The 15,669-nt window shown below is 35.3% G+C and overlaps 1 protein-coding gene across 6 annotated transcripts in view; it reads right to left on the bottom strand.

Annotated features, from left to right (window-relative positions):
* The window catches only part of LOC150109944 (mitogen-activated protein kinase 14-like), a 354,973-nt gene that overhangs the window by 172,792 nt on the left and 166,512 nt on the right, over nucleotides 1-15,669 (bottom strand). For all 6 annotated transcript variants that reach the window (XM_090397321.1, XM_090397320.1, XM_090397323.1 and 3 more), the window contains one exon: nucleotides 11,534-11,605. In XM_090397321.1, the coding sequence (XP_090253447.1) occupies nucleotides 11,534-11,605 (72 nt within the window). The remainder of the gene's footprint in view (nucleotides 1-11,533; nucleotides 11,606-15,669) is intronic.

The following is a 15,669-nucleotide window of genomic DNA, read 5'->3' as shown; positions in this document are numbered from 1 at the left end:
AACTCTGAGCAAAGGTGGACCAAGCTCTCATCACTCCTTGTCTCAGTATTTCCCACCATGCAAAACACATGTCCTTGCAGACATGCATTGAGGGAAGGGCCACTACCCAGACTAGTTTCAACCTTTATTGAGGTCTCATCAGTGGGAGGTAGACCCAGAGGTGGTGACACTAAGGCAGAAGCAATAGAGAGGTCATATTTACCTATATGAGTTGCCAACCGGTGTATCACCTTATTATTAAATTACTCTGAATTTAGAGAAAGATGTTGGAAGTTTATTTTGCACTTGGTTAGACTATAATAAATTTAGTTCAATCCTTTATCCAACTGTGAGCAAACAAAGTTTGAGCCTGAAAATATCTTCAGGACTGTAGCAAGGTAGTGCAACTGTTGGCAATTCAGAGCAAAGATGGACCAAGCTCTCATCACTCCTTGTCTCAGTATCTCCCACCATGCAAAGCACATGTCTTTGTGGACATGTATGATGCCGTGCATTGAGCGAAGGGCCACTATCCAGACCGGTTTCGACCAAATGTAGCAAGGTGGTGCAACTGCTGGCAATTCAGAGCAAAGGTGGACCAAACTCTCATCACTCCTCGTCTCAGTATCTCCCACCATGCAAAGCACATGTCCTTGCAGACATGTATAATGCTATGCATTGAGGGAAGGGCCACTATTCAAACCAGTTTCGACCTTTATTGAGGTCTCGTCAGTGGTAGGCACCCCAGAGGTGGTGACACTAAGGCAGAAGCAATAGAGAGGTCATATTTACCTATATGAATTGCCAACCGGTGTGTACCACCTTATTATTAAATTACTCTGGATTCAGAGAAAGATGTTGGAAGTTTATTTTGCACTTGGTTAGAGTATAATAAATTTAGTTTAATCCTTCATTTAAGTGTGAGTAAACGAAGTTTGCATTTTGTTTGCTCACACTCATATAGGTAAATATGACCTCTATATTGCTTCTGCCTTAGTGTCACCACCTCTGGGTCTGCCTCCCTCTGATGAGACCTCAATAAAGGTCGAAACCGGTCTGGGTAGTGGCCTTTCCCTTAATGCATAGCATTATACATGTCCACAAGGACATGTGCTTTGCATGGTGGAACAAGGAGATAAGGAGTGATGAGAGCTTGGTCCACCTTTGCTCCGAGTTGCACCACCTTGCTACAGTCCTGAAGATATTTTCAGGCGCAAACTTTGTTTGCTCACACTTGGATAAAGAATTAAACTAAGTTTATTAAAGTTAAGATCATGTTTAAGGTAACTTGCTCACATTTTATAATAATGTTACATGTGAGTATGACAAAAGAATGGATGTACCATGATACTTTTGGACTCTGTTAAATCTTTTGGTTGGATACAGCATGGAAGGCCATTACATAAGTTGAAAGATATGGACTTGGATTATAAATTATTAGCTTCGATAAGAGAATGTTAACTTACATATCAAAAAAGTGGTGTGTGTGGGGGGAGGGAATGTAAGTCTGCAAGATTTAATATGACCATAGGTGTACTCAATTAGTCTTTGGTCCCTTTGTTATTCAATCTTTACATTAATGACAATGGGAAGGATTTGACTGATGGCATACAGTAGTTTAAAGGATTTGAATTATGGGCATGTGAACATAACTGTGAGTTCAATGTTAGTAAAGTTGTGCACTTTATGTAATAAGATATCCAATGGCATACTATATTGGCAGGATTATGTTATAAGAAACTGATCAAGCCGGGATCTTGGAATTTTAATAGATAGGAAATTGAGGTTTAGGGGCCATACAGCAAAAACCAAATAATATTCAGAGATATGTGCAGTGGTGCTGAAACAAACAAACATGTTATCAAGACTGTGAAATATAGATTATTAGGATAGATTGAGAATTTGTGGACTGCAGGCATTAACAAACAGTACAAAAAGGGGTGATATCAAAGAGAGAGAGAGAAACCTACATATACTAAAGGGGTCATACTACAAATAAGCAGATAGAAATTTTCATTTTATGGAAGGCAGGGAGAGGACACCCATAGAATGAATAACAGGTGGTGTGAGTGATAAGATCCATCCTCAACGAGTCTAGTTCCCTGGAAGTCTCTTGTAATAATAAGTGGACACCCACCATGTAATAATTTTTAAATCTTCCAATTAATTTTGAAAGATACTAATCATGATACTAATGATCATAATTGATCTAATTCAATTCACTGATCTAAATTCTGAAAACTAGAACCTGAAATATGGATATAGTAATAAAATAACTCCTTCCTTATAGAAAGAGATCATTCACTTCCTTGTCTCAACTTGTTCAGAACAGATGTTATCATAGCCAGAATCAGTATGATAAGATCTTATAGTGATTCTCAGCAATCTATTAGTGCTGAGATCTGCACTGTTTCAGTCTTTTGCATGTGCTACATATGACAATTAGCTGACCAAAGTGCTAATGCAGCTGTTCAGAATTCTGTCTTGGTAACAACTAAGACCATGACGAAAACAGTTTACTCTCATTATAGTGATCTTGAAAGGACCACAGGAATACTTTATTATAGTATTCTATTAGTTCATTATAATGTATTCCATTTAGAAAAGAATTGTGCTCATAGGGTTTTGGTCAAGACTTTTCTTTGTTATTGTAGGTGAGTTTGCAGTAGTGATAATTATTAGTATTATGTAAGTGCATGTTTTCTCTAGTCACAATGGCTGCTTTGCAAGAAAAACTGAATTTCTGGAAGCATGACCAAACTACACAGTCTTACTTGTGGCTTTTGTGTTTTGACATAACTTTACATTTTGATGTGTTAAACCTTCAGCCTTTGTTTTTTTCCTGTAGAAAAGAGAGAAAATTCAAGTTGCTTTTATATTAAGTGATTGAAATGCACCTTATATACTGTAATGCTCCAAATGTACTGATTACATAAGAGTGCACATTTGTAAAGCAACACTATTTTTAGGCATATCACGCACAACATTTTTACGAATTCTGAATCCATCCTGATCTTGCAAACAAGATCCTTTCTTATTTCATGCAATTTGCAAAGTAAAGAATTCTGAAACCATTCATCAGAAGGGTGATATACATTTCAAATAATTCACTGGAAGACTACTGCTGGCTCAGTTGACTGAGGAGACAGCCTATCTGCTCACTCGGACTGTGGATTTGAATTCCACTATGGGCATGAATGTTTTTGATCATCATCATCAAATTCCTGACATACACCTTCAGGGGGTGTACAGGATCTTTACATGAAAAGCTTCATTGTGAACTTCCTATCAACAATTTTCCTTCAGATTAGTCAGTTATTTCTCACATTTTGATGTGAGAATATATAATGTTTTTCTCATTTTTGTGCTGTATTCTTTCTTTTAATAAATATCCCTTGTAAAATTAAGTACCAGTAACTGTTTTATTTAATTTAAGGAATGTAAAATTTTATTTTTGCATGTTTTCATGTGGTTACATTATTCAGTGAGTTATTTATCACACATAGGAGGCAATATTTCTGAATCTTTTGTATAATCAATTTTTAACAGGTTCATGATAGACACTGGATAAATTGTATCATGTGGCACTCCCATTAGTGGGACTTGAAAAATCACCTTGCACTTTCGGTATACTCTCTCTGAAGCACACAATTATCATTACGTGTGCTTTCCAGAGAAGCACAACTTATCTTAGAAAGGAAAAGACTTTTTGCTTTCCAGTTATATAACTCATCAATAATTAAAATAAATTCTGTAATTATATTTTTAAATTTCTACATTTAAAAATCAATAATCATGAACTGTACAAATGACAAGTTGTCTGGAGGTAAAAAATAAGCATGAATGTAAATAGATTTGTTAGACAAATATCCAATAATTACAGTTGTGATATTATGGGTGGTGCAATAAAAGTTATTCTAGTGGACAATGAATTAGAAGTCATCCTATAAACTCTAGTTAACATGTGAGAATTTCTGAATGGTTTTATTTTGGGGAGGGAGGGGGAATGAGAGCACTTTGTTTTGAAAAAGAAAAACTCAATAATTAACTACCTAACTAAAATAACTAACCAATCTCTGTGCAAATGATTTACTAGTGGAATCCCACATGGTTCTGTTCTGTTTAAGGAACACTGCTGTTTAATTTGTTTATTAATAATACTGCATGTAAGACTGAAAAGTGGGGGTATCAATTTAACAGCAGTAAATGTAATTTTGCACTTTTTGATCTCAAAATTGTAAGGCTGTTTATCATATTGGAGGTGCTGCATTACAGGAGGTGAAGGAAGTGAGGGATCTCAGGATATATTGGTGGAGAGAGAATTGAAATTTCAGGGACATATTGCAAAAGTGATAAAAACAGCACACAAAGAAATGTCAGTATACTAAGAACACTGACAAGTAGCTCATTCTGCTGTACAAGGCTTTGATTAGACCACATCTGGTTTACTGAGTTCCTAAGTGAGAAGCAAGCTCTGGAAAAAAGTTCGCAGGCAGATAACCAAAGCAATATTAGGATTAAAGAACAATGACTATGAAGAAAGGTTAAGCAAATGTAAACTGCAGACTCTAGTAAATAGGTGGGGGAGGGGAGGGGGGGAGATGATTGAGACATATGACCAAGCAAGAGAAATCTAGTCTCTCAAGCAAAAATATTGAAGAGTATAGTCAATTCAGAAAGTAAAGGTGGGGGGAGTAAAGGTAAAGGGAGGCTACAGTTTCTATATACTAATGCCAAAAATATCAGGAACAAGAGGAAGGAGTTTTTGACATCGTTCAGTGCAACCTTGCCAAAAGTTATAGGCAAAAGTGAGACTTGGCTAACAGATTGTAGTCACAGGAATACATTGTGAAGGGTTTAGTATTTTCAGGGAAGAGAGAGAAGATAGGATGGGAGGAGGAATATCTCTGATGATAGCAATCAAAAAGAATAGAAGACAGGTGGGAGGATGGCTGTTCATTTGGTGTGCAAATAAGGCCAGTAAGACAAAATATACAATTAGTTGTTACTATAGGCCAGAAGTGCTACAGATCTGGAAGATATGCATTGCCAAATTAATACAATGAGTAGAGGTCAAGTGATTATTATGGAGGACTTCAACAATGGAGATATAGACTAGAAGGAAGAAAGATCAAATGGCAGAAAGGAAAGGAAAGGAAATAACATTCATACACCTACTAAGAGATAATTACTTAAAGCAGTATGTCATGGAAGGGACTAGGGGTGAGAGAGTATTGGACCTGGTTATAGAATCAGAAGAGCTATCCATAACCAAAGTGACCACATTGCCTCCGATTGGTAAAAGTGACATGCGGTCTCGACTTGGAAGACTGTAAGAAATGAGGAATATTCTGTAAAGAAGGGCAGGTGATTCTGATAAGCTTAGGAAGAAGCTTAAATCTGTGCCATGGCATAAAACAATGCAGGGTAAGGATGGTAGTAGTAGTACATGGGAGATAGTTAAGGAGAAGAGGAAGCAATATTAAATTGTATACCTAAGGTAAGGAGGGTTAACAAGACAGGAGTTAGATGAATGAGTAATATCATTAAGCATGAGCTGCAGAAGAAAAAAATGCTGTGGAGAGCATGTAAAGAGAAAGGTGACCAGCATGAGAAGGAGGGCAAAATCAGATTATAAGAAGAATCTAGGCAAGCAGGCTAGATTCTTCTTATAATCAACTATGGAGATATAGACTTGAATCTAGAAGAATCTAGCCAAGAGCAAGCCAAAGAAAATCCCAAAGAGTTCTTTCATTATGTGGCAAGTAAGAGAAAGAATGACTATGGAAATCCTTTCTTTTAGGCTTACACGGTGATCAAATACATTTTGGAAAATTATGGAGACAACAATCATGTTTGAGACACGGTAGTTGTCTCCATAATTTTTCAAAATGAATGACTATGGAAGATTAACCTTAACGAGTGATGATGGTCATAAGGAGAGAGAAAGAAGCAGATAAAAGAGTTACAGAGTGACTGCTTTGCAAGGATATATCATCCTAGTGAGGTTACTGCTTTAACATATGTGACAAACGATGTGGGAACAGAGGTGGATGAACTGGAGGTTCTTAGGATATTGCAGAATCGCAATGTAAATACAGCTGTAGGATTAGATGGGATATCAGCTAAGATTATGCAAGAATGTGCAAGGGAACTGGCAATGCCTTGACTAGGCTCTTTAATTTAAGTCTCAGTTCTAGAAGGGTTCCAAAGGAGTGGAAAGAGGGCAAAATAATTCTCGTGCATAAGGGAGGTTCTAAGACTGCAGTAGCAAATTATAGACAAATCAGTATCTAGTGTGTGGTGGTATAAAAGTACTAGACCAATTGGTCAAAAAGAAAATTCAAGAATGGGTCCATAAAAATATAATACTTTATGAAGGTCAACATGGCTCTGTGAAGGGTCGGTCATGCTTTAGTAATTATTAACTTTTTATAATGAAGTAACAGCTGAGTTGGATAAAGAAAATGTCTATGTGATGATTTTGTAAAGGTATTTGACAAAATACCACATGGAACTAAGTTACACAAATTAGAATAAATGGGGATGGACATGACATGGTTAAGGGGATAAGATGGTGGCTGATAGGCAGATATCAAAAAGTAGTATATAGAGGGACAGAATCGAGGCAAAAATAGGTGATTAGTAGTGTGCTGCAAGCTTCAGTGCTGGAACCACTGATGTTTAATTTGTACATAAATGATATAAGAAATAATCTGAAAAGAAATATTCAGTTATTTGCTGATAATGCAAAATTAGGTAGAGTAATAGTTAATCAAGGCGATGTGGAGAGCATGCAGGATGAATTAAATAGACTCAGGATGTTAGTTTAATGTGAAAGAAATGTAAAGTTATGCATTTTGGGACAAATAGATTCCAAGCTGTGTATCACATTGATGGCACTGTACTCCAGGAAGCAGATGAAACTAGGGATTTAAGGGTGGTGTAGACAGACAGTTAAAGTTTAGAGGACATATTACTAAAGTTGCTAAGGTAGTCCATAATATTACTTGGCTATTGAAGAACAAGATGACTGAAACCAGGAATATTGAAGATATAAGAAAAATCTGGTCAAACCATTTTAAGACTGTCTTTCACCAAGGAAACAAAACTACAAAGCCAACAATAGAAGAAAATAACGCCCACCCAAAAATTTTACAAGAAGTTAGATACGCAATAAAACAGATGAAAAACAATAAAGCACCTGGCATTGATACTATCCCTACTGAACGGTCATTTGGAGGCAGCACAGCAATAGAACAGTTAACAACCCTATTCAATAAAATACTACAAACAGGAGAGATCCCAGATGATTGGAGAACTGGAAAGATCATCCCAATATACAAGAAAGGAGACAAAAGAGACTGCAGAAATTACAGACCAATCAATTTACTCCCTCACACCTATAAAATATTCATAAGAATTATACAAAATAGATTAAAAAACATCAATGAAGAAATGATAGGCATAGAACAAGCTGGTTTCCGAGGAAACTATTCAACAATAGACCAGATTTTCACATTGCACCAACTAGCAGAGCTCAGCTGAGAAGACCATAAAGAACTATATTGTTGTTTTGTGGACTTTAAACAAGCTTTCGATAGCATCAACAGAGAAATCCTTCTTAAAGTTCTACTAGAAAAGGCAATAGACAAATATATAATACAGTTTCTGATAAAATATTTCTCTAAGACAAATGCAATAATTAAAAAGGACACCCTCACAACAGAACCCACAGAGATCCAAAAAGGAGTAATGCAAGGATGCCCATTATCCCCATGCCTATTCAACATATATCTAGACGAAGTTGTAAAGAAGGCAATAGATAATGAGCCTGGAATCGATGTCAATGGTTTAAACATAAATAATATCAAATATGCGGATGATCTTGTCCTTATTGCAAGAATCCCAAATGAACTACAAAGTTGATAAACAAGCTAAACGAAACCTGTAAAATATATAGCATGACAATAAATATACAAAAGACAAAAGTGATGAAAATAACTACCATCTCAGCCACCCTAAATGGAGAACAAATAGAACAAGTAGACAACTTCATATATCTTGGATCAAAAATAACAGAAACAATAGATGAACTCAAAACAATCAAACACAGAATAGCGATAGGATGGACCACCATGGGAAAATTACAGAAAATCTGGAAAACAAGATATCTAAGCAAGCCAAAATCAAATTATATGAATCAATAATTATGCCAACAGTCATCTATGGAGCAGAAGTGTGGACAGTTAAGAAAAGGGTGGAAAACAAACTACAGGCATTTGAAATGAAATGCTTAAGAAAAATAAATAGAACAAGTTGGATAGAAAAGAAAACAAACATCACAGTCAGACAAGAATTATTGTATAAAAAGACAATAATAGAAAAAATTAGAAAACAACAACTAAGATGGTTTGGCTACACTGTATGCATGGACACAGACAGACTTCCTAACATCCTAATCAATACTTTTCCAACTGAAAACTATGAAAAAAGAAGACCTGGAAGACCTAGAATTACCTGGCTGAAATTAATAATGAACATCATGGGATGCAGAACATATAAGGAACTTTTTTGAGGAATAGAGAAGACTGGAAGATCCTGCTCAAGTGAAGACTCAACCCATCTTAGACGGAAGAGAAGAAGATTGAAGAACAAACTAACATGTAGAGATAAGGAAGTTGTTATGCCTCTTTATAAGGCTTGATACATCCATATCTGGATTACTGTGCTCAAGTATGGTTCACTAGGTTTCTTGGAATGAGGAAGTAGTGGAGAGGATTCAGGGGCGAGTGACTCAAGATAATGAGTGGTCTCTGGAATGTTCCCTATGAGAATAGATTGAGGGTATGTGGATTGCATATTGATAGAAAAAAAAAAAAAAAGAAGAGAGGATATGATAGAAACATTTAAGTTGCTTAAAGGGTTTTATAGGACTGATGCTGGGGACCAGAACAAGAGGTCATCCCTGGAAACTGAATAAAGGTGTGGTTAGTAGTAGTGAGGACTAGATTTTTTTGTTGGGAGAGTTGTGAATGAGTGAAATAGGTTGCCAGAGTTAGTTATGAGTGCTTTGTCTATTAATGGATTCAAGGAGAGGTATGATAGATTGAGTCTCCGGGGATGAGTCTTCGGAATCCATGGAGGTATCTATATAATAATAATTATTAATTATTATTATATATTAACTGTTAAGAGGTGCTTACCAAATAGATACCCAAGATATTTTTTCAAAGGATTGAAGGGGATAGAGACTGGAGATCATTCTTCGAAGTTGTATAAGGGTGTGGGGCATAAGAGAGTGCAGCATGACTTTTTTTTTTTTTTTTGCATGGAGAGTATGAGTGAAATATATTGTTAAATGAGGTAAATAATTATTCTCGTTTAGGGTGCATCTTACTATTGCCTCCTCCCCCTGACGAGTCTTGCCTCCAGAAGGCATTTGTATAATAATAATAATAATAATAATATAGTTTCTGTATAAAAATCTACCCGCTCACCCAAAGCAGAAGGGAAAGTTGCAAAATCAAGCAACTCAATGCGTGATACGTACTAAACACAGCCCAGCATGAAAGTTAAAAAATACACAAGTGTATTTTTTTTTTGTTCAAAAAATTATTTTTGTTTGTAAAATTTAAATCAGAATTTTAACAATTTAATTTGGTATGCTTTGGCTGAATTGCAAACCGAATATTCGATATTTCCAAATTGTACTTCGTCACATTCCTATTACCACCAGAACCACAGCTATAAAATATATTATTACATGTTTCTTTAATGTTTCTTCATTCTGCAATTTTTCCAAAGTGCTGAATATATGGCCAAAGCATAAGTCATAATTAATTAAATTTTAAACATTGCAAATTAAATCAAATGTTTTGGACAAAAAATACACACTCATTAAATGTTATATCAATTTATTGAGTGTATTTTTTTTATAAAAAACTAAATTGTTTATAAAATTTAATTCAGTATGCGAGTGTCAAGTTTCAAACCGAATATTCAGTGTTTCCAAATCTCGCTCTGCACATCCTCAGCAAAAACAAACAAAACATTTGTTTTATTTTGTATATTTCATGATAGATAAATCAACTATGTTCATTAGTGCCTTACAAGGCTGAATATATTACACTTGACAATACTGAAGACATAAAAAGTAATATATTAAAGGAATTAAGTTTTCAACAGGAAGCTAATAATTTAGAAAACTTTATATTTTAAAAATTAACAATTATTTCATTATTTAAATTAAGGGGATATTAGATCCCACATTGTTTTAAAACCGAATAAGAAACTCAAAGATTGAAATTAGAGAGTTTCATGCCAAATATAGTATAAAAAACTATAAAAGTATCGGCGAATACTAGCGTGAGCTAATGCAAGTAGTCCTAGAGCGTAGTACAAACACGGGCAACTCGCTGCAAAGGTGGGTAAAGTTCTGATCACTATTCTTTACATTATGGAAAATGACAAAACACATTTCCTAGGAAATATATGCTGTTATTACATTAGGTGGGAGGTCACTACCCAGACCGGTTTCAGCCTTTTTTGAGGCTTCATCAGTGAGTAGCTAGACCAAATTAATACCAAAGGGTATAGTGAAAAGAACTTATATACTCTGCTATACGAGTTGTCCAAAAGGTGCACCCATTAAGTTACTTAAATATAAAGAGCCAACAGACTTCATTTCGGCGATATATAAACATTATTTAAATTAAGGGGATATTAGATCCCACATTTTGGATGTGGGATCTAATATCCCCTTAATTTAAATAATGTTTATATATCGCCGATATGAAGCCTGTTGGCTCTTTATATTTAAATTATTTCATATTTTTTATGTAAATTCTGAAATACAAAATACATCTTAATTTTTTTAATCCAAAGACTAAGGACTGCAGATATTAATGAAACAGGTATTTCATGCCTGAATGGCAAGTTAAAGACCTAGAGGATGACCAAGATCTAGAGCAGGGGCTGGTAAAGCAGTCGATGTGGCTATCCAAGGGGTCAGTAAATGTCTAGAGTTCAAAACGGGGTTGAAATTTTTAATGTTATTTATAAATTTCTTTAAGTATTTTCTTTAAATATTCTTATCGAGAAGCAGTAATAAAGTAAAATGGTGAAGGAATTATTGTTTTTAAATTGAGAAAGTTATTATAACATATTAAATAAATGTTATCAATAAATTGATAACATTTATTCAACATGATGGGAGTCAATGAGCGATCAAGGATTCTATGAAAGGGTCAATGATCAAAAAAGTTTGCCGACCCCTGGTCTAGATAGACCGATTCAATTAGTGCCTCATAAGACCAAAAGTGTTACACTTGACAATACTAAAAACATAAGAAATAGGAAACTAATAATATAGAAAACTTTATAATTTAAAAATTAACAGTTATTTCATATATTTTATATAAGTTCTGAAATACAAATACACCAATTTTTTTTAATCTCTTATGAAACAAATAATTGCCTATTTTTAATGCACTTTTTACACATAATGTAGATATATATAAATATATTATTGCAATGATATGACTAAGGATACGGTCTGTTCCTGGAAAAAGTGCTTTAGATGTTATTAGTTCAGCCATAATGCATCCAACTGACCAGATATCCACTGGGGGAAAAAAAAAATATATATATATATAAATATTAATATTTTTAATTAATTTTAAAAATGTATTTTTATATTATATTAAATAATTAATGCTTGTGTTAATAATTTAATTTTATTTTGAAATTTATCTTTCTAGTATATTAACTGATGATTCAAATATATTTTCAAGGTGTTGAATTCAAATCTACAATCCAAATGATTCCTTCCCTCCCAACATTGAAAAATTTTGGGATATTTAGAGAAAAAAGAGCAAAACTAATAATAATGGTAAGTGCCTGCTTGATTACTGTTTGGACATAAACAATAATCAAGGATACGTTCCAACATAAAGATGTATGCAAATTTATGGAGAGAAGACACAAGAAATCAGAAAGGCTTCATTAATTATGCTGTTGTTGATACCAATAGCTTCACAGTGGTTCATGGACACAAAAATATACAGAAGATTTGAAACCTGAAGTTTGAAACTGAATATCATATTAAAAAGAAAAAATGAAAAGAAATTTGATACTTTTTAAAACGTTCTTGTTTTAGAAAGAATCAAAGTTGAGCAGTGTTCAGATGTGAACTGTAGACTGAAATACACAAATATTATTCAAGAAAAAAAAGCCATCTCTTTGATTATTTATTTTCTGTGTTCTAATCAATCATTCCATGACTAATGTTTAATTGGTCTTACACACTGCTTTGCTTTCTTTAATTGTTCTATTAGACTGCGACTTACGTGATAAGAACTTTTGATCCCCCCCCCCTTGACTGCTTCTTTAACTTCCAGCTCTTCAACAGAGTCCACCATGGACTTCTGATTTTTCAATCCTTGCAGACAATCTCAGAATTTCCCTAGTGAGTGTTTCAAGAGGTATAGAAATATATAGCAGTTTAAAAAAAAAAAAAAGTAGAATAAAAACTTCAGGAAGAACAAATTTAATTCAGGCAAAGAGAGGATTTTTCAAGCTCAGAATTCATTTTAAGACAAATAGTTGAGAAATTGTGGGAATATAACAAGGATTTGTGTTTTGTAGATTTAGAAAAGAAACACGAGAAAAGCTGTTCAAAATGCTACAATTATATGGTTTAAATGGGGTATTAGCAATATACATAGTTTACTGTAACATGTAAGTTAGAACAACCTACAGGAATTAAGTACAAGACAAGGATGCACATCATCTCCCTTCTTAATCATCTATACAGATTACATTATGAAGGAAAGTGGCATTAAACCTAATATCAAAAGTGGAGACATTCTCAGTTCATTATTTCATGTACATGATGTTATACTCCTAAATAAATCTAGTAGAAGTTTGGGATTCTTTAACTAAACTGAATGTTGACAAATTTGCATGAAAATCAACAGTATAAACATAACCAACTGAAACATGGAATCCACAGCATCCTGAAGGGAGAACCTACAGAACAAGTAAAATATTTTTCCTCTTTGGGCACTAGTTCTTGTGAAGATGGCAATTTAAATATTGAAAAAGACAATAGAATAAGTAAAACTGGCATGGTTGAGAGCCAGTTGGAATAAGAGAAATTAGTCAAAACATATGTAAGAATATTCAAATCAGTTTTAACTTATAGATCTAAGATTCAAGTTAGAACTTAAAAACAGTTCACCGAAGACTAGAGACCATAGGAATGAGAGTTACGAGAAAAAATAGGCGGTGAAAAGACTGAATAGAGAATCATATTAAAAATGAAGATAATAGAAAAGAACCTGATATTGTTAGAATTCCGGAATATGTAAGCAGAGCTAATCTCAGGTCGTATGATCACTTGAATAGAATGGGAGAGTAATCATTAGTGAAGCAGTTGTTTGATAACAGGATGGCTGGAAAAAGATAGAAAAAGTAAGACCAAAATCTAAGTGGACTGATGCAGTAAGGATCTTAGAAAACCAAAATATAAAATTTGACAATAAATGAGATCTAAAAGTAGGTCTTACTTATGGAAACTGTTGATCGACAGTAATTATTACTATTATTACGGGCAACTCCAGGGAGTCATTAGACTCATCGAGGGAGGCCCCAAATCATATTCATCACAACTATCTGACATTCATACAGTATCTATCATACCTCGCCTTAAACTCATTCACTGTCACAGCATCCACTACAGACTCAGGGAGCGCATTCCACTCATTCACTACTCTAAAAGTAAAGAACCCAGCTCTAACACCTTTACTAACCACACTTTTGCCCAGTTTCCATGGATGTCCCCTAGTCCTCCCACAACCAGCCCTGTTCTCAAAAATATCTTCTGAATTAATTTTATAGAAACCCTTCAGTAATTTGAATGTCTCAATCATATCTCCCCTCCTCCGCCTATCAACCAATTTTTGCAACCCACAAATCCTCAACCTGTTCTCATACGGTTCATTCCACAGACCTGCTATCATCTTGGTCACTCGCCTCTGGATCCTCTCCACCTCCTCCCCATCAAGAAGAAACCTAGGTGACCAAATCTGAGCACAGTAGTCTAGATGGGGTCTTATCAAGGCTCGATAGAGAGGAACAATAACCTGCTTGTCAAGGTATTCTTCAGCAACCAAGTGATTTGATGAGCTATTTTGGTCACTTTTGCAATGTGTCCCCTAAATTTCAATTCCTTATCCACCAACACTCCTAAATCTCGTGCCTCATCAATTTCCTGGAGCAGGGTTCCACCAATGCAGTAAACTGCCGCCAATCTTTTCATCCCAAAATGCATAACATTACATTTTGCCACATTAAACTGACATCCATTCTCCTTAGCCCAGACCTCCAATCTATCCAAATCATCCTGCAAAATTTTGACGTCATCTGCATTCACTATTGCCCTACCCAACTTCGCATCATCCGCAAACAAATGTACTGTTCCTCTCAGATCATTTCCTATATCATTTATGAACAAATTAAACAGCAGTGGTCCAAGAACAGATCCTTGTGGCACACCACTAGTCACAGGCCGTCTTGTGGACTCTACTCCTGAGTAAACCACTCTCTGATATCTCTCCGTCAACCACCCTCCTATCCATCTCACCAACCCTATGTCCATTCCCATATGCTGCAATTTACTGATTAGAATTCCATGTGGAATCCTGTCAAAGGCCTTGGCAAGGTCCAGTAGAATCACCGTAAACCCATTACCTTTATCCAGTTCAGCCGTCACTGTGTTATAATACGTGAGCAAGTTACTGAGGCATGACCTACCCTTCACAAAACCATGCTGTCCCCGATACAGTATCCCATTTTCTTCTATCCAATCTTGTATTTTCCTCTTGACTATTTTCTCTAAGACCTTGACAATGATTCCTGATATGCTAATCGGTCGGTAATTTACAACAGCAGTCTTGGAACCACCTTTATGCAGTGGAACTATTTTCCCCTCTTTCCACCCGCTCGGGACTAACCCAGACCCGAGACTCAAATTAAACAAAATGGTCAAGGGTACTGACAATTCTTTAGCTGCTTCTCGTACAACACGAGCTGGTATACCATCCAATCCCACAGATGTATTGACATTGAGGTTATGCAATAGACTACTCACCTCCACTTCATTAACCACAATTCCCGTATAATCTACTGGTTTATTCGTTTCTGCAATGTCACCACCTGGATGATATACTTTTGCAAAGTGCTCACTCAGTAACTCAACTATCTCAACTGATTCAGTTACCTCCCTACCATCGGCATTCTTTAAAATCAATCTGCCATGTACATTTTTTCTTTTACTTGCTACATATCTAAAAAACTGTTTAGGATTCTCTTTAGCCTGCATGGCCAATGTTCTTTCGTAATCCTTTTTTGCTTTTCTTACCACACTCGTCACCCTTCTGGCCTGCGCTTTATACCGTTCATGTGCCTGCCGGTCACCCTTCTCCTTAAATTCCCTCCATAGTTGTTTCTTTTTTTGCAACTCAAGCTTAATGGTGTTATTCATCCATTTAACCCCTACTTGATTTATTATTCGGACTCTAGGTATACAGTCAGCCATTGCTTCATGCAAACACTTCTTAACTACCTCCCATGCACTATCAACTTCTAGTCCTTGCAGTTGTACATGCCATGGCACTGAACCAATCA

Source organism: Typopeltis vanoorti, chromosome 1 (assembly GCF_054136105.1).
Source record: "Typopeltis vanoorti isolate ZY-2024b chromosome 1, IOZ_Tvanoo_1.0, whole genome shotgun sequence".
Classification (NCBI taxonomy): domain Eukaryota; kingdom Metazoa; phylum Arthropoda; class Arachnida; order Uropygi; family Thelyphonidae; genus Typopeltis; species Typopeltis vanoorti.
This window is presented reverse-complemented; position numbering and strand designations above follow the sequence as displayed.